This window comes from Varanus komodoensis, unplaced genomic scaffold, assembly GCF_004798865.1.
Source record: "Varanus komodoensis strain SLA01 unplaced genomic scaffold, ASM479886v1 scaffold6_4, whole genome shotgun sequence".
NCBI lineage: Eukaryota > Metazoa > Chordata > Lepidosauria > Squamata > Varanidae > Varanus > Varanus komodoensis.
This window is the reverse complement of record NW_025336347.1, coordinates 19,609,764-19,636,797: the sequence shown is the minus strand read 5'-3', so window position 1 is coordinate 19,636,797 and position 27,034 is coordinate 19,609,764. Positions and strand designations below refer to the sequence as shown.

The window sequence follows — 27,034 nt, the reverse complement described above, 5'->3', positions numbered from 1 at the left end:
GACACGGACATCACCTGCCTCCCTTCTCAGGGATCCCTCTGCCATCCTCACAGCACCTGGCAGTAAATTGATTTCCCCAGCAACCATGTCAGCTATTGAAATGCCATGTCAAGGGTTGTGAGTCAGGACGGGAAGTAGCTAATTTTGGTTATGTAAACAAGATGCAAACAAGCCGGCCTTGGTTACAAGCAGTGGCTGTAAAAGAGTCCAGTTTGCGAGAGCTAGCAATGGCAATAGCTTGCTAGTGTAAGTAAAGCTGCCCATGGGAAGAAAGTGGCCACCAGGCGAATGGGAAATGGTTGCAGCCTTCCTGCTCCGGAGCTAGCCGTGCGAACCACGCCCGGCTATCCAGGAGGACCTTTTCATGGAAGAGTCGCTTGGGCAGCAACCTCTTCCGCTGCTGTGCCAGATTGTGCTGATGCGCCTTCATCCTTTGCCCGCTAACCGGCAGCCGCGAATCCTTTCTCCTCCTCCTCCTCTCGCATCTTGGCTCCCACAGTTCCAGGACGGCTTCCTGGGCTATCCGAGACATTCCCTCCTAGCCTCGGCATTCTCGGCCACATGCTCCCTCTCCTCACCCAAGCCCAGTCGCATCGCATGACTTCTGGCGGTGCCTCTGCAGAGGTGCTGGGCTCAGTCCTCCCATGCAAAGCATTTGGGGTGGGGGCGCTCAGCTTCAGATAGGCAATTAAGACCCATTTGAGGAACATGCAATATACTTGAAGAGATAGATGCGCATATGCAGGGGGGTGGGCAGAGCTGCCTGCATTTTGGGGCTCTTCCGGGGGCGGGGGTGATCATGGGGACTGTCATGAGGAGCGACATAGCAAAGGACAGGAGCCGTGATCTGGAAAGGCCTCTCCCACAGCCTCATTGCTCTGCCACAGGATTCAAGGCAGAGCTAATGAAATGGGGAACTGGTCCTGAGCAAGGCAGAAGCAGAACATGCCGAGAAGTAGCCCGCGGTCCCTGTGGAGTGGCTTGTGGAGCTCAGCGCTGCAGGTGGCGGGGCCTCGGGGGTGTCCTTCTGGGGGACTCAGCCCTGCCTGTCTTCCTCCTTCAAGGACCAGCTCTGGGACTATGAATGTGCGTTGGTTCTGGAGGGGAAGACCTTGGTGGTGGAGGCGTATATCGAACAGGATGAAGCCAATCCATCGCTTTGCTATATCACGTGCCAGCTGCACCAGGTAAGGTCTTCGTGCACAAGGTGCCTGCCCTGGGTTTCCTTCTGTGCCTGCTCTCGAGACGCGGCTAACAAGGAGGGCCCATCATGATTGCTGAGTCCTCGGAGGACTGTGCTTTCCAAGCCTGCCTACAGTCTCATGGTCCTGACACAAAGGGAAGAGGGGTAAAGAAGGGAGGGAAGGGAAACAGCAGATTCAGGTGCTGCTGCAAGTTATATAAATGCTTGCTGGCAAAGTGGAACGTTGACCAAGAGAAGCGCTTCCTAGGGAAGAGGAACCCCATGGCAGCTGGTTCTGGCCAGGAGTCATGCTGCATCCCCACTCCCTCTGCTGCAGCTGTTTGGAGCATTTAAACATGTGGGAAGATCAGCATGAGAATGTATTAAAGCCAGGATCTCCACACAGAGCCCGCAGGATCTCCTTTGCTGCCAGCATGCTTCCTGTTCGTCCTGATTTTAATTTTAATTTCTTAAGATTTCTAACCAATTAATTAACTTTTAACTAGGAATGCTCCTAGAAGCTGTTTCCCAGAACCTTTTTCATTTAGGTTTAAATGGGTGGTTCTTTTTTCTGGAGCTCAGACCAAATTTCTACCTTTAATTTAGTTTCTTGGACAAGTCACTGTGTGTTTAGCCTCAAACGTTTCCCTTCAGCCACGTCCACCATTTTCTGAATAGGTAAAGGCCAGCGGATCCCTGAAGTTAAGGGGCTCCTTAAGGTAACTGTAGAGCTATAAACCAAAGGCCTATTGAAACAATAAGGTTTTCAAATCCCATAAAGCAACAGGAAGAGAGGGAGCGAACTGCGTTTCCCCAGGGAGGGAATTCCATCATTCCAACTATACTGGATGTTCATGCTAGGGGTGCCAGTGTTTATATAGCCGAAATGTCACTACCTGTCACAATCAGCAGTAGATGTGGGGGTCTCCAGTGTCTGCAGAAGTATATAAAACCTTTAGAAATAAACATAAATGGGGAGACTCTCCATATCAGTGTGAGGGGACTGGTCATAATTGCTGCCCACACAAAGCTGGCTCACTTTTGGGAAGCAGGAAACAGAAAATCGTGTACGTGTTAGCAGGGAGGAATAGGGTGAAACGATTGGAAATCTGAGCAGCAGCGTTTTGTGCTGCAGCCTTTTGTTGCAGATTCCACTTTAGCCTTCCTTCTGTTGCAGTTTTTTAAACCCCTCCTGTCCCCCCACTGCCCAAATCATTTGTCCTGGCGAATATGCAGTTGCTTTCAGAGAGGGATGCTTTGGTCTCTCTTCCAGTACAGCTACTCTGCCCCTCAACTTGAATTCAGCGCAGTGGTTTTCGTGCAGAGGAGACGACGACTCCGTGTGGACAGCATAGAAGACCTCCATGGTACAGGGAGAGAGTGTGGGAAAGCTGTGGGTTGGTGACTAAGCTGTGGAGCTCAAGACAAAATAGTCTCTAATTTTCTCTGCTGTTTTCCATATTTAGGCCACAATTCCGAGCATATTTAAAGAAAAAATTCTACAATACCAGCATTTCCCAGCCAGCTGAACTAAAGAGTACAGGGAGTTGAAGGACTTTTCTCTCCAGACATGCATAACATGGTGCCCGCAGTCATGCTGTGGGTCTGCCTAGGGGAGGCTTTCCCACATAGCATCAAGTGCTACAGATAGGAATGGGGGAGAAAGGAGTTCAGTTCATATTTTTAGTGAACTTACCGAATTTTGTGCTTCAGTCAAGGCTGCTTGCACACGCAGCTCAACGTGCAGTGATGGGGAGGTTTAAACCTCTCTTTCCTGCTTCCTGAAATCAGGGAATGCATACTGCTGAGATGGGGGAGTTTAAAACCTCTCCCCACACCTCAGCAGTTCTGCTCTGGATCACTGGGAGAGGGAAGGTTAGCGTTATTTCTAACACCCTCCCCAAGCGATCCTGAATCAGAATGGAGAAGATGTGGCCATCCCTGCACTGGGATCCCTGGGCAGTGGCAAGGTAAGTGTCTCCCCAGCACCGCCCCTGCTGCCACCGACAATTCAAATCCAGACCTCCGTGTCCTCACCACTAAGAGTGAGCTGCCTGCCATTCTCCAGCTGAGCAGTGGGGAAGAGCGGTGGGGCTCCCCAGACGGCACAGAAACTGAATAACTCACAGGCTGCCCCCACGTGTTGTGCCCAGACCTCCTGCTTCTGCATTTATGCTACCTTGTACCCCACCTCCTAACCTAGCATGTCCGTGTTCTGCAGGTGAGGCTCTCATGAGCAGCTCGGATGCTAATTCAAAGCTCACATTAGAAAAGGAATAAGAGGGGACACATCTGGAATCCATCCAGCTCCCCTCTGGAGCTGGGACTGGCCCCCACGTTCCCTGCTTTTTGGAAGGAGGTCCAGACACATCTTTTTGACTTGGCTGTTGAAAGGGTTCTGCTTTTTATGTGTTGTTTTACTAATGTTTTTACGTGAAGATGGCTTTTTGATTTGAATTTCTTAAAGCCACCTTAGCCTCAGGAGGGTAGCATAGAAATACAAGAAATAAATAATAAAAAAACTGCACACAAGGGATTGTAACAAGAATGAAGCAACATCTGAGCTAACATGTTTCTAGAGCAGGTTGAATTCTGGAAGGGGGACCCAGGATGAAGTCACCCTCAAGGGAAGGTCTTTGGCCAGGGGGCTTTCAACCTACCTGAAGCTTGGCTAGAGGAGGGAGGAAAACTCGTCTTGCCTGAGGGTCTTGTCCTTCCCTGGAGTTTGGTAGCTCTTCCTCGCCCCCTTCAGATGCCCTGCATTTTAAAAAGAGCTGGGTTGAGGGGGCTGATATGCCCTGTTCCTGCCTTAGAGCAGCCATGGAGGGTGGGAGTGGACTGGCATCCCTTTGGAGCCCCCCTCTATCCCGTTGGCTCGCTTGGCCTGATTTCTGTACCCAAAGGAGTTGCCCATAGGCCTCACCAGTGTCTGTCCAATGTGTTTCATTCTCTGCAGTGACCCTGTACAATTGCTCTGTGGGACACTTGGACTGCAGCCGTTGCCAAACCGCGGATGCTAAGTATAACTGTGTGTGGTGTGGTGGAGAGCAGCCCAGCTGCCTGTTCCGGGATTCCTGCAAAGAAGAGGTCACGGACACGTGCCCGGCCCCTCTGATTCATGCTGTGAGTAACAGTGCAGGGCAGTGGAAGCCGGATGTCTGGTGAGGAAATCTGCAGGAACCCAGGATGCCTGTAGAACAGTTCGATGAGCAAAGGTCGTGGTCAAAGGAGCAGCTAATTCTGTTGTGGCCACCCATTCGCTTCCCATCTTGAGACAAAGCTGCCTTCTCCAGGGTGGAATGACATGAATTCTCCCCTCTTTCCTGAAGTCTGGCATTTAGGAAACTGCCCTGCCCTTCAGTGCAGGCAACCTGACATGAGGAGGGTGCCCATGGTCCTCACCATTTGATTTACTTTGGTGTAAGCACATAGGTCTCTCATCCAGGATCTGAACTACCGTGCCCAGGAAGGTGAGGTTTAAACCTTACCCGCCCACACACACACACAAATTAGCATCCCCACTTTATGGAGGCTAAAAAGAGAGGGAAATGTTTCATGGGGGTCTATGGACTTGCCCCCTCTTTTAGTCCTGCAGTGTGTGTGCATGTGCGCTGGAGGAAAAGTTCGATGGGTGGGAAAGTTTAACCTCCCCTACCTGCTCATGGTTGCCCCAGTCCAGATCAGGGCCCTGTGTACTGAACGTGAACAAAACGGCAAGGATCAGCGGTATGCCACATATTTATTATAGTGTCTAGTTTAGTCAACAAACCCTTCTAGCCCGGAATTGCCTACTGCAGGGATAGGGACCGCTGCTTTTTGATTCAGCCTTTTCTCAGGTGGCACTCAATTCCCACCCTTCAGGTCTGAGGGCCAGAAAAGAAAAGCTTCCTTTGGTGTAAGTGAAAGTCCTTTTCAAATTGCTGTGTGTATACACACAGACACAGGGCAAGAGGAGGCTTATGGGAGAGAAGGTTAACCCTTCCTTTCCCTGTGCGCTGCAGCCCACCAGAAAATTATTGAATATACACCAAGTTTCATTGCAACATGGGGGGTGTGTATTATATTGGAGAGGAGGAAAGAGAAAACAGGAAAAAGAAGAAAGGCTGGGCTGGTTTGCCCTTTCTTTGTGTGCCTGACTGATGTTGCAGGCAGGGCACTCTCTGTGGGCATTGAGGGAAACCTGCGCAGCTCTGCGTTCCCTCTTCTGCTTGCCTTAGCTGTAGCTCCAGGTTCCAGCTCATTTTGCAGCTATCTTGGTATGCTGATGGGGTGAATGAGATTATAAAAATCTGGTGAACTGAATTTGGCAACATGGTTATGTCATCAACAACAAATGAAGCCAATTTAGAGTAAGGAACTGTTTGCTGAATTAGCATGCATTTTCAAATCCAGTTTCATCAGTCGTCAAAAAGTCATAGAAACGGATGTGCTTTAAGCTGGAAAAGGTTCACAAAACGTTCCCCCCTCTTTTGGTTCAACCTTATAATGCCACTTACAAAAGGGCAGTGTTGGATGTTATATTTTGCATTCAGTCAATTGACCCATTTTTTTTAAAATCCCTCCAAAAACATCCACAGTGCATTACTGATGAAGAGCAGCTACATGAGCAATTGGTGACTTTTTGCTGGCAGGGTGAACTTAGGAAAGGTTCAGGCACTGATCTGTCATGAGGAGCATCTCTGAGACTGCTAATAAGGGAAAGGGTTTCATAGGTCCCCTGTGTGTTTACAAGGATTCTCACTGTAGTAACCTTGAAGGTAAAATCAATACCCTTTGATTTTTAAAGGAGGAAAGGGCTTCCCTGAAGAAGTGGGTCTTGAACTTGGAGGAGAAGAGAAGGGTCTTAATGAAGAGAAGGCAGAGTGGGGAGATAGCAGCACAGGGGCCAAAAAGCAGTGAGTGGGAGGAGAAGAAAAAAGATGGAGGCCTGTGTAGGAGATCAACTCATGCAGAGCAGTGAGATCAAGGAGGATAAGGGCAAGATGAGAGAGGTGATAAAGCTGGGGCAGAGAGGCAGAGAATTTTAAACAAGCATTACATTTAAGGTCCTGGAGACCTGGTTGGGTGGAAGAGTACATTTAGCAGTAAACATTTAAAAAGCAACAGAGAGCCTTGTAGGAAGTTAGAAGACTCGGTTGTAGTGGACTTTGTCAGATGGGTACTCACAAGTAGATTCTAAAGAGCAGAACTTCATGCTGTGAAAGATATGGTGGATTTTACGATGCCACAAGGCTCCTTGTTGTTGTTGCACACCTAGATACCTCTGTGCATGGGAGGTGGAAGTGCGCATGTCCACACACTAGCTGTCTGTTGAATTGTGTGTTGGTATGGATCCAAAGTAGGCACAATTCTGTGTTTCCAGACCATCTGAGGTTGGGAGGGTATTCGGTATAAGACTAAAGGAAACTGCTATTTAGATCAAACAGGAAATGTCTTAAGTATGCGTATGGTTATGCTATCTGCCCCCCACTGCAAACTGGTCTTCTGCAGGGGTGGGGAACGTCAGGTATGGAGGCCAAATCTGGCCCTCTCGGGTTCTCAGTCTGGCCTTCCAAGGCTCCCAGATGGCCACACTCTTTCCCCTGGCCTCTCCTAGTTTCTCCTGTCCTTGAGCATTTGGTGGGCTTCCCAGGTTTTCTGTAGTTTTCCCTCATTATAAAAGGTTGAAATGCTTCTTCTGAGGCTTAGTTACTGGCAGCAGTGCGTTTAAGCTACAGCATGCTAGCACTGTGGGCCCTGTCCCCTTTGCCTTTAGCTCCTCCCACCACTAAAATGCATCCATCCAACTGCCCAAAAGAATCCAAAATGGAGCAGAGCCCTTGGGCTGAAAGATGGGAAGGAGGCGTGCGACCCCAGGAGGGCCGTGTTTTCTCTTGCCCTCTTGAGGTTCCCCACCCCTCAAGAACACTGAAGCAATATGCCCCTTTGAAAATTGCATGGCTATATAAATCCTAAGTAGGATTACAGGGCTCTTCTGACATGAGTTTTGTGAGCGGGTGGAGGGGACCAGCTGTTCAGAGTGGCATTGTGTGTTGCCCATCCCACCCAGCATGCTTAGATGTGCTGCTTACACATGTTTGCACGTTCTTCTCAGGTGTATCCCTTAAACGGACTGGTTGAAGGTAGCACCAGAATCACTATCACCGGGTCAAACCTTGGTCAGAAGCACCAGGATATTGCGGAGACGGTCACTGTGGCGGGAATCCCTTGTGAGGTGGATGCTCTGGTGTACGAGATCTCTAGCAGGTCAGTACATTTCCTGTGGGTCGATGGGAGTGTTTGGTGTTGGGTGTTCCACTGTGACTCACTCAGTGGGCATCTTTGTTTGTCTTCACCTTTTAAATGGACGGCTTTCTCTTCCTCGCATTGTCATCTTGCTTCCTGCCAGCTGCTTCTAGTTTCCCTGATTTTGTTACAGGCTACCTGGGGCAAATCAGTGGTATCTGCAGGATCAGGCACAGAGAAGGCAGGTGATCTGGCAGGGACAGGCTTCAGGCAGAAGAGCACTGTTAGCAGGAGGCTGCAGTCAAACAGGAGCTGGCACGTTCAGAGAAGCCAGTGGCATACAAAGAAGGAGGCGCAGACCGCAGTGCCTGGTGCACTTGCCGGCTACCTCTGCCTGCCTGTTGGTGCAGGGGCTGCTGGGGGTCCCCAGCAGTGGGATGAGCCAACCACTGCCTTGCTCCAAGCCAGCAGGGTAAAGTGGACTTCTAAAAGGAAGCCTGCAGTTGGCTTTCCTGGGACAAAGGGGGAAGGTTCATATCAGGAATGAGGATGGTACTGGGCTGTGGATCCCGCACGGCTTGGCCACTGGCTGCCTGATTAGGGTTAATGGGAACTGGAGACTGATGACATCTGGCAGGCCACAAGCTCCCCACTTCTGTTTCATGGGAGGAGCAGATGCAACCTGTCCTCTTCCTTCTGCTCTTGAAGCAGCAACTGCCCACGCCCACTCTGTGGTGATACCCGTCGGCAGTGCAGAGAGCTGCGGCCAGTTGCGTGGTGGCGCTCAACCCTCCTGCCCATTTGTGTTGAGGACCTCCGGTGTAGTCAGTGGTCCAGCATCCTTGGTTTGCTTTTATATCGCGATAGCGGGAAGGGGAGGAAGCAGCAGGAGCCGGGGATTTCTCTAGAGCGAACAGTACACAGAAATAACCAGGGAAATGTCCAAAGGCCATCTGTTTGCTGCAAGTCAGGACCACTCGATCTCATCCTTCTTACGAACTATACATGATCTGCACCACCGCCGGCTTGCAGAGCTCATATCTCCGGGTGGTTCACATGAAGAAGAAAATGGCTTAGCAGCACAACTGCTCAGGTGGGTGAAGTCTCCTTCACAGTTGGGCCGAGAGCTAAAAGTGCCCCCCTCTCATTAACTCAGGTTTAGAGCAGCCCATGTGGTGCACCTTGGTGGGGGATTCTTCTCCATCCTCTCTTCTGCCCTTGTCCTGCAGTATTGTGTGCACCACGGGCGGAAGCAGCACAGAGAGGTCTGGGCATGTGGTCGTGGAGGTTCCTGGAGGAGGACAGGGAGTCTCGGATCATCTGTTCACTTACCAGGTATTGTGGTCACCTGTTCTCGGTCACTCTCAGGCTGGAAGCTGACTTTGCAGAATACGCACGGCTGCCTGCGAGGGCAGAGCAGACATTCCTTCCTGTGACAGCAAGTGGTGAAGTGTACACACTGCGACATTCGTGTGTTGCATCTCACCCCAGCTCACACTGTGGCAGCCATGGGCAGCCCCTGGCTCCTGCAAAGGGACCAGGAAGGATCTTGCCTTTCCTGTGAATCTGCTAGGGACAGAATGGGAATTTCGGGCCAGTGTGCAAATTTGGAACTCAGTTATCCTTTGAAATCCACACTTGGTAAATTTATCAATTGAGCTCTTCAATCAAATATATATATATACACACACACACACACAGAAACATGTGCATTAAGGGAAAACATGTTCGCAAATTCATTTTATTAAGAAAAGTACTTGGAAAAATGGGTATCTTTGCTCTAGGTGCATATATTATAAGCATTGTGCCTAAAGAGATTTGCAATTTTTTTAAATTTTTCTTATTTTATTTATTTATTTATTTATTTATTTAATTTTTTTTTGCAATGTTCTTGTGAACTTTTAAAAAATCTCAAAGTTGAGGATGATTCAAATTTAGTTTATAGTGATTGTGGGGGAGGTGTCAGTTATATTAATTCTGAATTTCTATCCCTGTGTATAAGTTGCTTCAAAAGTGTTTTTTGTCATGCAAAGTGGTGCATACATTTAAATCATAGTAATGATACCTTTCCTGCCCTTACACACAGAACCCTGAGCTGAAGTCTATTTCCCCGTTGCGAGGCCCCAAGGCTGGTGGGACCTCCCTCACACTGACGGGCTCCAAGCTGCTGACCGGCAACCCCAGCAAAATCAGCGTTCTGATTGGACAGTTCCCTTGCTACATGTAAGCAATGGTGCTTCACAGCAGCTGCTTTTTTCTTTTTTTGTTCTTCGTGGTCTCTGTGCTTTCTCACACATGGGCTTTGCCGCGGATCGCAAGGCCTGGATCGGAGAAACGCTTCCACAGCTCAGCGTCACTGTCCACAGGCCAGTGTCCACAGGTGTCACACCTCAGTTCACCCTTAATGGAGCTTAGGACATTGGCAACTTGCATGTGGAATCCCACATATATGGAAAATGTGAAGGCCAGAAATTGCTCTGGGTAGCTGCACAGGCTCAGGTCCAATTCACAGTCGTTCAACATGACTCTCACCCGTCTCTGCTTGAATCATGCATTTGAGCCCCCTTTCTGCCTCCTTTTGGGAAGCAGCAGGACCACTTCCCTCAGCAGTTTAGTTAGTAATAACCTCGAAAGATTTTGCATGGCTGGCTTACTCTTTGCTCAATCCCACCCTATTCCCGGCTGCCCTCCAGTTGCGTTGGAATAAAATTCTCATGCCAGAAGTTGTAGTCTAGCGTGTGAGGAGGCCACCCAAAAGGACAGGCTGACCTGGTCTTTGCTCTTGGGAGGAGAGGGAAGCCAGAGGACACACCAGTCCTGACTTTCCTCAGATGCTGGCCATTAAAAGGGCCTTTATGCCGCATGGTTCTCTGAAGGCTACCTTATATTTTATTAAACCATTCCTAAACTGACCTTCCTTGCATTGCTGAACTCAGCTGATTGTGGACCAGAAGAACTGTGGACTGAAACCAGAGATAATATTAGGGGAGTTTGCCAAAAGACAATTCCTGTAGCAAAAAGAAGGGGGAGCCAAGACAGATGAGAGAAGAAACACAGTTGCAAAGGACAGGCCAGAAGCAAAAGTAAAAGTCGACAGAGATAAGGTCAAAATCCTGAATGCAACTTTTCTGCGACTGTCACATAGAGATGAAAAGAACTATTACAATGATCAGTGCAAGGAAACAGAAGAGAACAACAAAGAGGAAAAATGAGAGGACTCTTTCCAAAGATCTAAGAAATCAAAAGGAAATTCAAATCTAGAGTAGGTATGCTGAAAAACCAATAGAGGCACATACTATATGATGAGGATAAAATAAAGAGAAAACAGAAATAATATACAGAAGAACTATACTGAAGACATAAAAAAGTGACAGACTCCTTTGAAGAGGAATCCCATGGGGAAGAACCTGCAATATTAGAAAGTAAAGCAGAAGCTACTCTGAAAGCACTCAGAAGGAATAAAGCTCCTGGAGTAGAGAGGATGCAAGTAAAACTATTCCAAGCTGTAGAGACTGAACTGGTCCACATTCTAACAAGAATATGCCAGCAAATGTGCAAAATAAAACAATGGTCCAGAGACTGGAAACATTCAGTATATGTTCCAGTCCCCATAGAAGGAGACGTTGAGGAATGCAACAACCATAGGAGCACGGCGCTAGTTTCCCGTGCAAACTAAGTGATGCTCAAAGTGTTGCAACAAAGAATTTCACCCTATATGGAGCAAGAAATGCCAGATGTCCAAGCAGGATCTGAAAAAGAAGGAGCAGATGAGAGCATATTGCAAATATACATTGTTTATTGGAGTTCATCAAAGAATTCCAGAAGATCAGTCTGTGCTTTACAGAGTACAGCAAAGCTTTTCACTGCATGGATCATGAGAAGTTCTGGATGGTCCTGAAAGAACCTTAGCAATTGTGCCTTAGCAATGGATTGTCCTGATGCATAAACTGTGTCATGGACAAGAAGCTACTGTTGGAACAACATATGGAGAAACTGGATGGTTTCCTTTAGGCAAAGGCATCAGACAAGGGTGTATTTTGTTTCCCTATCTGTTCACTCTACAAACAGATCATATAGAAAGCTGGATTAAGATCAGAGGAAGGAAGCTTGATAAGTGACAGAAGATCCATCAATAATTTAAGATATGTAGATTATATTATACTCCTGGCAGAAAGCAGCAATTAATTTAATGACTCTTAATAAAACCAATCATATGTTGGGGATTACATGAGTGGAGCTGGCTGGAGTGGGACGTCAGGAGACCCTTTCTGACTCGCTTTGTTTCTACGTTTCTAAAAGTGAAAGAAGAAAATGCAAAAGCAGAACTGCAGCTAAACATCAAGAAAACAAAAATCATGACTACAGAAGAATTATTCAACTCTAAGGTCAACAAAGAAGAAATTTAAGTTGTAAACAGCTTAACATAATTTAGCTCAGTCATCAATTCAAAGAGAAACTATAATGAAGCCAGTGTGGTGTAGTGGTTAAGAGCCTGGGACTGGAACTCAGACGATCTGGGTTCTAGTCCCCACTCGGCCATGGAGCCAGCTGGGTGACTTTGGGCCAGTCACAGACTCTCAGCCCAACCTACCTCACAGGGTTGTTGTGGGGATAAGATGGAGGAGGAGAATGATGTAAGCTGCCTTGAGTCCTTTGAGGAAAAAGGCAGGATATAAATCGAAATAATAAATAAATAAGAAGAGGACTAAGACTTGGAAGGGCAGCAGTGAAGAAGCTAGAAACAATAATCAAGTGTAGGGATTTTTTAATGGAGACCAAGGTCAAGATCATCAACATTCTTGTATTCCTGATCCGTATGCTGTGAAAGCTGGACAGCAAAGAAAGCTGAAAGAAGAAAAATCATGCATTCAAAACGTGACACTGGAGGGAAGATCTGTTAATACCCTGGACTGAAAGAAGGATAAACTAGTAGGTCAGATCAAGCCAGAACTTTTCCTAGAAGCAAAACTGATGAAACTGAAGCTGTCGTACTTCAGGCCCATCATGAGAAGGCAAGACTCACTGAAGAAGATGATATTGCTAGGGAAAGTTTACAAGAGCTGGGCAGGGCTCTTCGGAAGGCTTTCATTCATACGGTCACCATAAATTGGAGATGACTTACAACAATTCCTAAACTACTGTTCAGGACTTAAAAGCAGGATTCACAAAGGCGGTGTATACACAATAAATAAAACAACAATGGTGATATAAAATACAAACATAGAGAATATTCTTTATTAGGCAGATTAGAGAAACAGTCAATCAATTAAAATGAACTATATTACAAATTCTCAGGACAGCAATCAATAACATGAAGAGTCAAATTTAAAAGACTTAATTAAAAAAATTATAGGCCTCTAGTTTTTAAAAAAGTGTTGAGAGAGGGAGTACATAGATGAGTATAAAGATAACTCAGCTGGGGAACAGGCAGAGCCTGTTATTGAACTTTTAAAATATCAATTAAATTAAATTAAACTGTGTCAAATATGAAGACTCTAGCCCTTGTCAAATTCTCCCCAGTGCCTTTTGGTAAAGCCCTGGAAGTAGGCAGGAGACTTAATGTGCGGAGTAATGGGTTAGAATGCGATCACTGTGGGGGTTTTTCTTACATTTCTGTAAGGAAATACAATATAAAATATTGTTATGTTAATAACAGTTATTGAGCTTTCATTGAACTTTAGATGAAAAGGTTTTTTAAAACCTGGAATAAGTCAGAGCATTTCTGAGCTGAGCCAGTCTGCCCAGTCCTACCTGGAATTCCCGCTCTGTGCATCAGTGACTTCCCCTTGTGGGTTCCGCGGACATGCCATGCCGTCACTCTTTGGACAGGTGGAATCCATGCTGTTGAGCCTCCTCAGCTCATCTGGTGGTCCTTAGTGTTTTCAAGCACATGTCTACTCAGCAACAGCCTCCGGAGAGCAGCTGCCGGCAAAAGCAAAAAATGCTTTGCATATAGTCCGCCAAAGCTTCAGCCCAAATCAGTCTGTTAGCCTTTAAGGTGCCACATGACTCTCTGAAGTCTTAGGAGATCGTTCTGCAAGGCAGGAGTTGCTTATTAGACTGTATTTTTCAGGGTCATTTTTTCTTGCAGAGTCTGTTTTCTAGAAAGGCAGCTGTGGGTGCAGCCCTATGAAAGTATAGCAGAAAAAGGCCTACTCCTCCCAGAATGCCTAGACCTGCATAGGATTGCACCTTAATACATCCATATATACATAAAATGAATCCCTTTTCTCTTACTCTCCTCTTGCCCTTTCCTCCACAGTCGTTCTGAGATGCAGGAGAATGAGCTGCAATGTCTGACGAGTCCCAGTAATGCATCCATGGAGCTCCCTGTCACAATCAAATATGGGGATCAGGAGCGGAGGCTGAAGCATTCCCTCTTCAAGTACACCCTAGATCCCAATATCACATATGCAGAACCAGCCAAGAGTTTCCAGAGGTACTGAGTCCGGCATGATCGACGTAAAGAGACATCTTGCCCTGGGGTGGGGGAAATGTGTGAGCCTCCAGCTAAGATCAGACTGCAACTTCTGCCTCCCTTACGGCCGGGAAAGAGGCGGGTATTCCTGGCCCGTTCTCCAGAGTCAGAGTTGCACTGCCTCTTTGGATGAGGACTGTGATGGCTAGAAAACAGGGAGTGTGGGGATCGAGATGGCAGAGGAGCTGAGATTCTCCCGAGGTCTCCCTCTCCAGGTGCTCAGGTCGACCATGGGAATGGACAGGGTGTGGAAGTGAAGGGGTGGGACAAAGGAGAGGAGGAGAAGGAGCTCAGTCCAATCCAGTCCCTGACCCCGTGGCACAGCATCAGGCTAGAAGGGCCTGCGTAGATCAAGGAGGCGAGTCCATATTTAGGGGGGCCCACTCAGGTGGGTGGAATCCAGGGTTACTGCATGGAGCTAGAAGTTTTGGAAGTAACTTCTAATTTGGTTTCAATGAATCACTTTACTCATGCACAGAGACTCATTTTCAAATGGCCCTAGTTTGTTGGCTGCGCATTAGAAAGAAGGAGCTGTTTTGCAGTGAGGCTGTTGGTTGAAATGAGGAAGGGGAGAGCCAGCTCCCAACACTCACCGTGTGCATTCTGGCCACATCCGAGTGCATTAGAGTCCAGTACATGTGCAAAGTGGCGGACTCCCCATGCCAGCCTTGATGCTGAGGGCATTGCCGCATGAGGTGTCGGCGCTGTCCCTCTTGCTGTTCACATGAAAAGGCTGAACAGGTTCCTGCGGAATAGAATGTGGGGAGAGGTGGATGAGCCAGGGAAGACTTCCTGTGCCATGTACCCCAGGGGCAGGGCCAAGCCAAGGCCACCTCAGGTTAGATTCAAGGATAATCAGGGAGGGACACAACAATGTGTGTGGAAGATAAGGTGCGGTTTGTGGAGTACAGCGCAGGTTGTGGAGTATGAGTGCAGATACTAAAAGTGGGCAGAGATGAGCTGACTCACATCCCTTAGTCACAGGTCTTCCCAGTATGATCGATGTTGTTCTTGCAGCCCTATTTGCTTGGAGATTTGCAGGCTTCTTGTCCAAAGCCAAAAGGAAACACACAAGCTAAATAAGCTAGAGATGGTATACAGCTCTCCTCTTTCCTTGTTTCAGAGGCTGTCAGAAAGCCCCAAGCTAACCCTTTTCCTGGGAGACAAGAGGGGTCAAAGCTGCTTCCATTAAGCAAATAGTTACGTTTTTCACAAGAAAAGCAGTTCTAATTTAAGTAGTATAATAGAGGAAGGCAGCTTTAACAAATTCTCTCTGGTGTTCTTCCTAACTAATGCAAGCTGAGGCTAAACATAAAGCCCTGGCATGGCAACCAAAAACTTCTCCAGCTTCAGGACACTGTGGAAGGTCAGTGTGCTACCTGTTGAAGCATAAAATCCCCTTGCCTTTCTTCTGATGCAGCCCACCAAATACAGGTGCCCATCAGAATGCCCTGCACTGAGCCGTATATCTTGACTGGCAACGGCTCTTAAAGACCTCCAGTAGAAGCTTTCCTCTAGCCATTCTGCCCGGGATGTTCATACCATCAACAGGATGGGCCTCTTTTTCCCAATTCGGTATAACTTCTGCTTAGTCTTATTAGAGTGGTTGATCACATGAACCTACCCACTCCCTCTACAAAGCATGGATAGCTGCCCAGGCAGGGAAACTTGTCAATATCCTTGTGAGTGTCCATGACCTTTGTTCTTCTCAGCTTTTTCCAGGCCCTTCAGTGGTTTCAGGAGACTTTCCCAAAGGCACAGTTAGACTACCAGGACATCTCAGTAGTATTGTCCATACTGTCTGACAGAAGTGCTCCCGGGATTCAGAGTGGGTTCTTTCATAGCCCAGTTTGGGGATGATGGGGATTACAAAGTACATGCTATACAACTGAACCAAAACCCTTCCCTCAGAAGGAAAACCCAGAAGATGCAAATCCCAAAGCCGCATCACTTGTAAATGACAGCATTCGTTTAAGCGCATAAGAGCAGTCCTGTTGGCCTATGTAGTCCAACACTCTCTTTCCACAGCAGTACACCAGATGCCATGGAAAGCCCACAAGGAGGCCATGGGTCATTAGCACCCTTCTGCTCATGTTCCCTGGATATACCAAGCACATTGACACTTACACGGGAGGCAGCATAACACCATCAGGTCTAGTTTCCCGCAATACCTTATCCTGTATCTACTCACCTGTTAAAGCCACCTAAATTAGTGGCCATCACTGCATCTTGTGGGAGCAAAATCCACAGTTTAACTTGTGAGCTGTGTGAAGAAGTTCTTTCTTGAACGTGTCCAAGAGCTTCCACTGTTCTGCCTCAGTCAGTGCGCACAGGTTCTAGTATTATGAGAAAAGTCTTCCAAACCATGCATAATTTTATTCACCTGCATCATCTCTTACCCTTTTCCTCACTGGACTTTATTATCTTTCCACATCAGGTCCCTTGCTTTCTTTTTTTCTACACATTTGCCATTCGTACGCTATCCTTTTTTGAGGTGTGGTGACCAGAACTGTACACAGTAGTCCAAGTACGGTCTTACTGCAGAATTGTATGAAGGCATCGTGGGATTGGCAGTCTTATTTTTTATTCCTTTCTAGCACGTGTGTGTATGCATGTGTATTTCAGTGGCGGGAGAGAGATCCGAGTTCATGGGCATAACCTTGATGTCGTGCAGTGGCCAAAAATTCGTGTCACGGTCTCACCACTGGAGCGCCGACGCCGGGGCCTGGGGAGGAGGCGTAGGATAATCCCAGAAACTGAATGCCCAGAGAATGCTCTCTGTAGTATCCAGCAAGTAGGTTGGCCAGATATTACTATACTTTTTTTTAAAACTGCAGGTGTTGGTGTGATGTTTAGTGTTGTCCTTCTTGTGGCCAGATGTTTTGGTGCTGGCGGTTCTTTCTTCTTTATTCCTTTCATTCCATTGCTGTCTAAAGCTCTCTGAGTGATGAACATGATTCCACATTCACTCTCCCCAGTTTTTATTGCTGCAACAACTATGTGAGAGAGGTTGGGCTGAGGGAGAGCGACCGGCCCAAGCTTCCTTCATGAATTGTACAGCCGAGCGGGGATTTTCACTCGAGTCTGCCTAATTGCAGCCCAGCATTCTAACCACTACAGCACACTGGCTCTGGGTCTGGGTGGGCTGGGCAAACAAAGGAAATATACCCACATTCATAGTTAAGTAGTCTACGAAATGTTTGCCAGGAGCACCAGCAGGGCCGTAAAGACCAGCCTGTCTAATCCAGAATTCTGTTCCCATCAAGGCCAGCGAGATGCCTTGGGAAGCTCATAAACAAGACTGGGGTGCCCTAATGGCCCCCCTACTGGGGCTCCCCAACAACTCTGGATACCCTCCCTGAATGTGCCCAATGCCCTTCTGAAGCCATCCTAGTTGTTAGCCGTCACTGCATCTTGCGGTGCCAGTAGCTTAACTCTGTGTTAAGAGATGCTTTGATTTGTCCTGAGTCCACCCATTTGCCCAGAGCCACCTCAGGGATTCCCCGTGGTCCAGAGGGTCCTGGGACTGTTAAGCCTCTGGAAGTCTAGCCATCAGAGCTCTGCTGCTCACATCTCTTTATTTTTTTATCCTAGTTTGAAGAGCCCTGCGAGGTCAACTCTTCCAGCCTCATACTGTGCAAAACGCCAGCCATTAAACCACTCTCCCATTCCATCCAAGTAAAACTGGAGTTCATCCTGGATAATCTCAATTTTGACTTCAAGACCTTGCACCCGACTGGCTTCTCCTATGAGGTTGACCCCTTCCTGAAGCCCCTCAACATGGAAGATCATTCCAAACCCTATCGCCACAAGCCTGGGAGTATCATCTCTGTGGAGGTAACTGGAACAATCAGTTCCTCGCAAGCAGGAAGCAAGATCCATGCCTTGTTTATTGGCAGCTGCTGGTTAGAGATAAGAAGGTTCACAGAATGAGAGATAAGGGGCCAGATGAGAAAAAGGAGAGTGAGGTCTGGAACAGAAGCAGCAAGCTGGATAGGGAAAGTCTCTCATCCCCACAGAGCAGAAGATTCCTGTCTCTGATAAAGTCCAACATCCTGTTTTCCAACATGGATCAACCAAATTCTTTTGGGAAGCAGAGAGTCAACAGTGAAGGCAAAAGGTCTCCTCCATTGCTTGTCCTTCGGTATTCCAAAGTATACTGCCTCCAACCCAGAAGGTTCTATTTAATTGCTATGTTGAACAGTTGTTTATAGAGTTCTCTTTCTGTGTATTTGTCTAAACCTCTGACACAGGACTGGGAAATCTGTAACTCTGAAGATGTTGGTGGGCAATATCTTCCATCAACCCAGACCATTGGCTATGCTTGCTTTGCTGGTGGGGACTGAAGTCGCAACAACTTTTGGAGGGTCACAGATTCCTTGCCCTGTCCTAATAAATTCATTAAGCCAGAGGCAATATCTTATGGCTATGCATTCCTTTCAATAATTACTCCTTGTGCAAAAGTAGCTGAACAAAAAGGCAAATCTGCAACGTACAAGTTCCTTCCTCCCCTTCTCCCTGATTCCCTAGTTGCTAGCTGCTGTGCAAAGATCTCAGCCAAGTGTATCTACTTCCCAGATGGTGCCCATCAAGCTCCAGTGCAAAACCCAAAATCAGACACACAATGCAGGCAGGGCAGTAGAAATTAACCCTTCGTTCACTGCTGCTTTAATCTGCGTTACATGCCCTGATCAAAGAAATCAGTTTTTTTCCATGTACAGAAGTGGTCGGTCCTTACTAGAGACTTTATAATAATCTAGAGTATTTAGTCGTTTATGTCAGTTGCAAGGCCTTTATAGTCCCATCTGTTAGACCAAGACAATATTAACAGTACTTCTTGGGAAATTGCCAAGGGCTAATAGGATATACTGAATAACACCTATGGCTTATTAAATCTCTTTCCCTTTCTCTTTCTGAAAACAGATTTGTATTTTTTAATATAAAGAGAGAGCAAGGTTTCATGTTTCTGCGTTACGTGTGCATCCTGACCTTTTGTTACGCCCAAATTCCACCCCTGCTACTTCTAACGGGAGCTTTGGACAGTCGTCCGTCTCCGATCTCTTCCTTGCACCACCTCTCCGCATGTGTGGCAGCCGCCTCCCCGCTGTGGTGTGTTGCCGCACCACCTTTGCACAGCCTTGCATTTGCGCACTAGCCTGGCAGCCCCGGGAGGACGGAACCTCATGCGCGCACAGGAGCTTCCCCGCGTGGAGCGCCAGGCCCTCCTCTGTGCTCAGCTTCACATGCAGCATGCTGCGGGGGGGGGGGGGGCCTGCAAAGCACCCCCTTCCCAGCCCAGCTGGCCAGCACTGATTTTTTCCACGCGGGTGACAGTCGTGGGCCTTGCTTAGAAGTTCTAATTGGTGTTCCTTCTTCCAGGGGGAGAATCTGGACCTAGCCATTAGCAAAGACGAGGTGAAAGCCATGATTGGAGTGGGGGTCTGCTCAGTCAAGACCCTCACAAAGAACCACCTCTATTGTGAGCCCCCCACAGAGCAGCCGGCGCCTCAACACCGGGCCAAGCGGGAAGGCACGGAATCCCTGCCGGAGTTCACAGTAAGGGTGGATGTTGGCGAGGAGGAGCGGGACTGGTCTGGGGCACTGCATCAAGGCAAGAGGAAGGAAATATTAGGAAGAGGAGCAGCAGCTGGGATGGGATGGGGAACAGAGGGAACTCTTGCCTGTGCAAAATGGATTGCATTTTTTAAAAAAGTTGTGTTGTTGTTTTGGTTTTAACAATATTCCATTCTGTGTTGAGGGAGGGGTGATGGAAAGACAGATATAGATGCTGTTCATTTGATTGCCCTATGGAACCATTAGTTCTATTTAATTCATTTTAATTGTGTAAGCTGCCTCAAATGCCAGTTTTTGGTGGAAAGGCAGAGTGCCAATCAAATAAATAATAGCAGCTTTCGGGAAAGGTACGTCTGGGGGAGAAACAGGTAAACATTCCCCTCAAAGCAACACAAAGGAAGGGAGATCTTCTATCACACCCTTTTCATCAGGTCTGGCTCTTGCTTAGTCACACTGGTTTAGAGATGAATACTAGCAAGGGTGTCCCTCCGCTACATCCCTGTCCTGAAGCAGTACCCCAGCATTTTGTGAGTTTTTAGTTAGTTACTTTTAAAAAGAAGGTGATTAGTCCGTTTGAAAGGGGTCAAAAAGCACCCGTCCTCCCAGCAGCAAGGCCACTGTTATCAGCCATTCCCGTGGACAAGCTGGAAAGGGTTCATAGAAGGGCAGCAAGGATGATGCAGAGGCTGGAAACAAAGCCCTATGAGGAGAGACTGAAAGAACTGGGCATGTTTAGCCTTGAGAAGAGAAGACTGATGGCACCCTATAAGTGCTTGAAAGGTTGTCCACACAGGAAGGCCACGATCTCTTCTCAATCATCCCAGAGTGCAGGACACAGAATAATGGGCTCAAGTTTCAGGAAGCCACATTCTGGCTAGATATCAGGAACAGTTTCTGGACTGTTGGAACCATGCAGCAATAGAACCAGTCAGCCAGGAGGTGGTGGGCTCTCCCTCACTGGAGGCATTCAGTGTTCAACTGGGCAGCCATCTGAGAGGGATGCTTTAACTGGGAGTCCCGCACTGAGCAGGGGGCTGGACCTGATGGCGCTCTGGCCCCATCCAGCTCTACTGTTCTGTGATTCCATGTGTGGGGAGTAGAATCTCACATGGGGTCAGTGAAAGGAGACTTGCACAAAAGAATGCATTAAAGTCACTAAAATGGGGCTGGCATCCATTTGGGGTGATTTCACTGAAGGGCGAGGAGGCCTGAGGAATTAGCTCTCTGCAAATTCGGAGATGGGCTGATCTCCTTGGCACCTGTGAGACGAAGGGCGGGCATTGTGCTGCCTCCTCCCTTTCACTTAAGAGAAAGGCACTTTTTCTTACTGGCAGCTGCTATGCAATAGGTTTCTGTTGTTGCTGGAAACTGGGGGTTCGCAGGAGTTGTTTAATGTGCTGGGGCTCAGACCAGGGCTGTCTGAACAGTATTATGGGCCCCGAGCAAAGCAGTGTCCTGGGGCCCCTACGACAACTACAATGACTGTTAATTTTGGACGTTTTCCAATTTCCCAAGGGTTAACATACACAGATGAGTATGGGGCCCACGGGCAAGTGCCCATCAGGCCCACGCGCTAAGACGGCCCTGGCTCAGACTCCGCGACTGCCTTTACCTTTGGGCACGCGACTTTCCTTTGCCGTGCCTCCCATGGGAGCCATGTTGTGAGGGTGCCCAGGCAGTTTCTCAAATTCCCAAATGTGCTCAAAACGTTGCCAGCCCTTCCCAGACTCCTCTCTGGTTTGGAATATCACTGTCCCATTGGATTTCTCACTTCTTTGCCTATCGCAACCCATTCTTTGCTTGGAAATTATATCAACAAATACTCTGCAAATGATGTTTTCACATGAAACCTATTTGTCTGTACTTTGATGGTAAAATATGTATTTCAAATACATGTTTCAGTGCAAGTATTTGCACAACTTCACCCATCAACCAAAATCTTTATTAATGTGGAAATAGCACAGGCTTCCTTGTGAAACACTCGTACTGGAAGACTTGCGTGCTCAGCAGTTGCATTGCTACACCCCTCAGGCACAAATTAGTCAAAGGCAAACCCACCCACCCCCCAGTAATCTACCATTGTCCTTTGCAATTTCCAGAGGCACCTGGTCTTCCAAGAAAGAGGCCCCTCCTGCTTCTCACCTTTGCCTGGGTTTTCATGTGCTCGCTCTCATCCTCTGCAGGTGCAAATGGGAAACAAGAACTTCTGGCTGGGCCGTGTGCAATACGACACCGAGAGCCAGCTCACCTTCCCCCTGGAAGCCCAGATTGGCCTGGGTGTTGGGGCCTCCTTTGTTGCTTTGATTGTACTCATTATTGTCTTCATCTACCGGTGAGAAGTGGGCAATTTTATCACAAGGCCCTGTTGCATCAGTCTAGGCAGGGATCACTCTCTGAGCTGAAGGGAAGCCAGTTTGGCGGTTGTCTGTTCCGTCTGGGGGAGAAGCAGGACACTTTGCATGTGGAGAGCAGAGGGGTTTGCTCTTGTGGGGTGGCCACTTCTTCAGGGGTCCTGTTCAGCATGTGTGGAGCAAGTGCCTTCCCTTCGACTTCCAAATTAGAGAACATTTGACATTTGTAAACTGCTTCCAGTGTTCAAAGTGCTTCTTAAAGATACGTGCTGAGTTCAGCCTAGCAAAGGTAATACTAATGTACTTACGGATTTGTAGCATAGTCACTGAGACACTGTGCTACACCAGCTGGCACCCTCTGCCTGTTTTACTGACTGGCACCTCCAAGACTGAGAGAGGTGGCCAGAAAGCATGAGCACTGGGTGTGCCTGTAGGCGCCACTTCAGCCTACAGTCTAGTTCAGCTAGTCAGTGCTGGTTTTGTGTTTGCAAGAATCGGAGGGATTCTCTGGCATAAAAATCGAGAACCAGATCAAACTAGGGATCAGCTTCACTAAAAACAGTTCTCTTTCCTTTTAGGAGAAAGAGTAAACAGGCCCTGAGAGATTACAAAAAAGTTCAAATTCAGCTTGAAAATCTGGAAACCAGTGTCCGGGACCGATGCAAAAAAGAATTTACAGGTATGAAGATTAGAGGGCACAGACTGGCCTCTACGGATGTGGAATCCTTTCAGAGCTAAAGCCTTTCTCAACCCGGCACTTCTTCATTTGCTACGTATATCACAGTTCCCAGCATCCCCAGCAAATTTATTGGAATGGTGTAGGTTGTACTCCAACACTCCTGGAGGGCATCGGGTTGGAATTGCTTTCTTTCTGCATCAGGATTGATTACCTGTTCCCTTTAAGGCTGCTGTGTTGGACAAGTGAACCCAAAGAGCTGAGCTGTGTCACTGCTGGCCCAGCTGAACTGTAAGATGTGAGCAACCTTTAGGGGAGTCCATCCCAAGTCAAGAAAAAAAAGTCAGCCTACCTTGCATGAACTTGAAGCAAAGACAGCATGTTTCACAGCAGTGAAGGAGGGTCCTTTGCATGCAGGAAGTCCCCAGTTCACTCCCTTGGCATCTCCACTTCGAAAAGCATTAGGTGGCAGGTGGTGATAGGAGAGACTGGAGACTTAGAAAGCTGCCGCCAGTCTGAGTAGAAGACAGTTGTTGTTGCTGTTAGGTGCTGTCAAGTCATCTCCATCTTAGGAGGGAAAGCCCTCCAAAATGTCCTGCCTTTCTTTTGGTGTCCTGTGTTCCCAGCACTCCTGTCCTTCTGGAGGAGGGGGAACCCTCAGATCCGTTCTCCTGCACATGGGCGCTTCCTTTCTTTGCAGACCTCATGACAGAGATGATGGATCTCACCAGTGACTTGGTGGGCACCGGGATTCCCTTCTTGGATTATAAGACCTACGCAGAACGCATCTTCTTTCCGGGTCACCGCGAGTCACCATTACAAAGGGACTTGGATGTGCCAGAATGTCGGAGGCAAACGGTCGAGCAAGGCTTGGTGCAGCTCTCCAATCTCCTCAACAGCAAGCTCTTTCTAACCAAGGTACGCTTTAGACCAGGGGTCCTCAAACTTTTTCACCGGGGGGCCAGTTGAAAGGTGCCGGTGCTGGGCGCGGGCCAGAAACGGGGTGCCAGCGGTGCGCCTGGGCCAGGGCGGGGGCAGGGTCAGCGTGGGTGGGTGCCCGCGCGCATGGCGAGGGGAAGCGAGGCGGGTGCACGAGGCAGCAGCTTGCCTGCTTGGAGTTCGTTTTCTCCGAGTGAGCAGACCGCTGCCTTCCACACGTGGGTCAAGGTGGGTGGCGGCAGCACATGTGTGGCGGGTCCAAATGGGCATGGCAGGCCGTATCCGGCCCCCGGGCTGTGTGAGGACCCGTGCTTTAGACAAGTACATGTCCCCTGTGAAATCACACCCCTTACAGTTCCACCAAGCTGGGCTCAGGAAGCTCAAGTGATTGGATGGAGCACAGAATATGTTCCTGACAGGAAAATCCATGATGCGTTACATCAAGGCAAATTTCTAGCCATTAGTACGGCAAAGAAAAATTGGAATGCTCCTGGGCTGTTTGTCTAGTAAGTTTTGCTCCACCTCTGCAGCCATTTGGAGAGGCAGAAATCAGAACTGGGTTAAGGATGTGGTGGGCACCTGTGCGTTAGACTTGACACAGGTGTTATTCAGCAGAGGAAGGGAGGTCCATGGGTGTATTTTTAGAAGGAAAAATGGTAGCAGAGCTGAGGCAATTATATCCAAATTTCAGTTGACTTAAATCAAAGGTGTGGAACCGTTTCGAGTGCAAGAACCAAATTCAATTTTGGAGAAACTCTGTGGCACATTCCAGCAGTGGGTGGACCCAAAGACAAAAAGAACAGGGCCAAAGTACCATAATACCAGCATATTTTAGCTTGAAGTTATTCTTGCCTGTAACTAAGCCTTAGGAGAAGCATTTTAGCCTTTTAGGATTGGAGCAAATTGCACGAAAAAGGAGAAACCTAAAAACCATCCATAGTCAGAGGAGAAGCAGTGGAGCCAGTGGAAGATGATGCGGTCAGAGGGCCAAACTGAGATCCCTGAAGGACCAGATACGCTCCTTGCTCCTCGTGCCTGAAGTTGCCCACCCCTGCCTTAAATGATTAGTATCAGGAGCACAGGATAGATACAATCCAGCCACTCCAGCAGTGCCTTTATACCATCGACAAATGCTTGAGGGAGTTGTCAGGAAGCGCCCTACAACTGCTCTCCCCTTGCATGCTGGTGCTCCCCATGTGCTCTGGCAAAGAAACGGGTCCTATTTACATACAGCGGAATGCACATATTGCCCCATTTTCATTCATGCCTGGCTTCTGGGACATGGATGCATTTCCATACCTCAGTCCCCATGAGTTTATCCATACAACAGAACTGCTGGAATCTCCCGGCCCTTCAGGAGTGGCGAGCTTCAGGTTCAGTGGTCTGTTCAGTTGTCCTCCTGTCCATTTCTTCATCCAGCTCCTTGCCACTCCTTCAAGGACCTTCTTAATTTGACTCTCGCCTGCTTTTGCTGTTGTTATGGAGACAAGTGAGGTGTTAACCTGCAGGTGTTCTTGGAGGGTGACCGACCAACCAGAAGGAGTCCACAGCCAGGAAAGGATTGCCTAACACATGACTGCCTTGTGTGGCCCTCTCCCTTCTTTCAGTTTATCCACACCCTGGAAATCCAGCGCACGTTCTCTCCAAGGGATCGGGCCTACGTCGCCTCTCTGCTCACTGTGTCTTTGCACGGGAAACTTGAGTACTTCACAGACATCCTCAAGACGCTCCTAAATGACTTGGTGGAGCAATACGTGGCCAAGAACCCCAAGTTGATGCTGCGAAGGTGAGAGAGCAGGAGAGGCAAAGGGAGGGAATGAGGCAGATTCATAGAGTGCAGGGCTGCAAGGAACAGTGGTTGCGTGCGACCTCGGGGACCCGAGGCAGGAGGACGCTGGGAAGCAACATCGTGGGGATTCTGTGGTGCTCATGTCCTGCTGTCATGTCTCCTTAAGGCATCTGCGAAGCACAGTGCTGGAGCAAACAGGCCTTTGGTTTGATCCGTGCAGTTCTTCTGCTCTTAAGCTGAGCCACTTTTTCTGTTCCAGAGGGAGTTTTTTGCTGTTTGCACAAACACAGAAGTAGGGAATGAATATGGGTGAAGCTGGTGTGGATGCTGGCTGCCCACAAGAACACCAGAAGACTCGTGTTGGGTCGGCCGGAACCCCATCTAGTCCTAGTTTTCTGCTTCGTACAAAGCCCGACCGGATGCCTGTAGGAAGCCCCCAGCAGTGCATGAAGACCAGAGCCTGGTCCTTCCCCCTCTCTCCCAGGGTTTGTGTGCCAAAAAATTGGCACTTAAGGATGTGCTGCCTCTGAACCTAGGAAGGCAAGGCAGGGATCAGGTTTGAACAACACCCCACAGCCATGTGGGTTATTTAGCCCACTGTGAGCAATGCCACCTGCAGGCACCAGGCTGTGCATGCAGTCCGCACTTGAGGGAGCTTCTGCCATGCAAAGCGTAGGTTATGCGAGGATTAAACAACCTTACATGATCTGTGCCTGCCAGGCTTGTGCACTTCAACAACCTCCAGGGAGGGTTGCATATACATGCTGGCTCCTGGTGCCATTCGAAGGGGCATTCACACACACCTGTGCACTCCACAGTCTTGCTGTGGGTTAAATAGCCCACAGTGGGCCGTTGTGTCAAGCAGGGCCTTTTCTCTGGCGGCACCTCTACTGGAATTCTGTCGCTAAGGAGATGAGACTGTTCCCAGCACTGATGCATTTAGCCAAGTAGTTAAAACCATGTTTATTCCAATTAACTTCATGATTTTTTAACATATTAAACCAAATTCCACTCCTTTGGATTTTAAAGATTTCCTTTTATTTTTGATAGCTCACAGTGCTTTATGCTACTAGTTTTGATTAAAAATAACAAAATTGCTCTGGGGACTCTTGGGGCAGACAAGTGGTATACAAATACCTTTTAATACAAATTGCTGTTCGGTTTCCATAAATTTGTCCATGAAAAAATAATCGAAGAAGAGCACTGCTGGATCACATCCAAGGCCCATCTAGTCCAGCTTTCTCTTTGCACGGTGGTCAATCTGCTGGAAAGCCCTCAAGTAGGACATGTGAGCAACAGCAAACCAGATAGAACTGCAGCCTCTGAAAGGCAGGGGTTAAGATCTCCATCTTCCACCTCCAGGATTTCTTTAAAAAACAGTGCGCCCCAATTACCTCTTTGGGGTGGCAGGGCAGAACTATTTTGGGACATAGCTGAGGTAGAGAACATGTGGCCCTCGGGTTTTTGGACTGTGCTTCTCATCAGCCCTAGCCTGCACAGCCAGTGGTGTGGGATGGGAGTTGTGGTCCCAGTCCCACAACATTGGAGGGCCGCATCTTCCGTGTCCTCCAGATAGAGGCTCTCTCCAGACTCTAATACGGCAGGATTCTCTTTCAGGACAGAAACGGTGGTGGAGAAGTTGCTGACCAACTGGATGTCCATCTGTCTCTATGCATTTGTGAGGGTAAGAGCTTGGCCCTGCCATGCAGGTGAAGAGAAAGTGTGTGTCTCACTACAACTACGTTCCCCATCCCAGGGAGGGCAGGAACTCCAGTTAGAACCTCTTGAGGAAGGCATGCTTGTGGCGCAGCGCAACCTG

The 27,034-nt window shown here is 48.3% G+C and overlaps 1 protein-coding gene across 2 annotated transcripts in view; it reads left to right on the top strand.

The window, feature by feature from the left end:
* PLXNB1 (plexin B1) overlaps positions 1-27,034 on the top strand; it is a 134,957-nt gene that overhangs the window by 90,960 nt on the left and 16,963 nt on the right. For both annotated transcript variants that reach the window (XM_044452023.1, XM_044452024.1), the window contains exons 14-28: positions 1,065-1,187; positions 2,457-2,550; positions 4,140-4,306; positions 7,278-7,429; positions 8,638-8,743; positions 9,495-9,631; positions 13,671-13,847; positions 16,512-16,680; positions 17,481-17,723; positions 19,266-19,442; positions 21,644-21,792; positions 22,390-22,490; positions 23,188-23,405; positions 25,034-25,212; positions 26,833-26,899. In XM_044452023.1, coding sequence (XP_044307958.1) covers positions 1,065-1,187; positions 2,457-2,550; positions 4,140-4,306; positions 7,278-7,429; positions 8,638-8,743; positions 9,495-9,631; positions 13,671-13,847; positions 16,512-16,680; positions 17,481-17,723; positions 19,266-19,442; positions 21,644-21,792; positions 22,390-22,490; positions 23,188-23,405; positions 25,034-25,212; positions 26,833-26,899 — 2,259 coding nt within the window. The remainder of the gene's footprint in view (positions 1-1,064; positions 1,188-2,456; positions 2,551-4,139; positions 4,307-7,277; positions 7,430-8,637; positions 8,744-9,494; positions 9,632-13,670; positions 13,848-16,511; positions 16,681-17,480; positions 17,724-19,265; positions 19,443-21,643; positions 21,793-22,389; positions 22,491-23,187; positions 23,406-25,033; positions 25,213-26,832; positions 26,900-27,034) is intronic.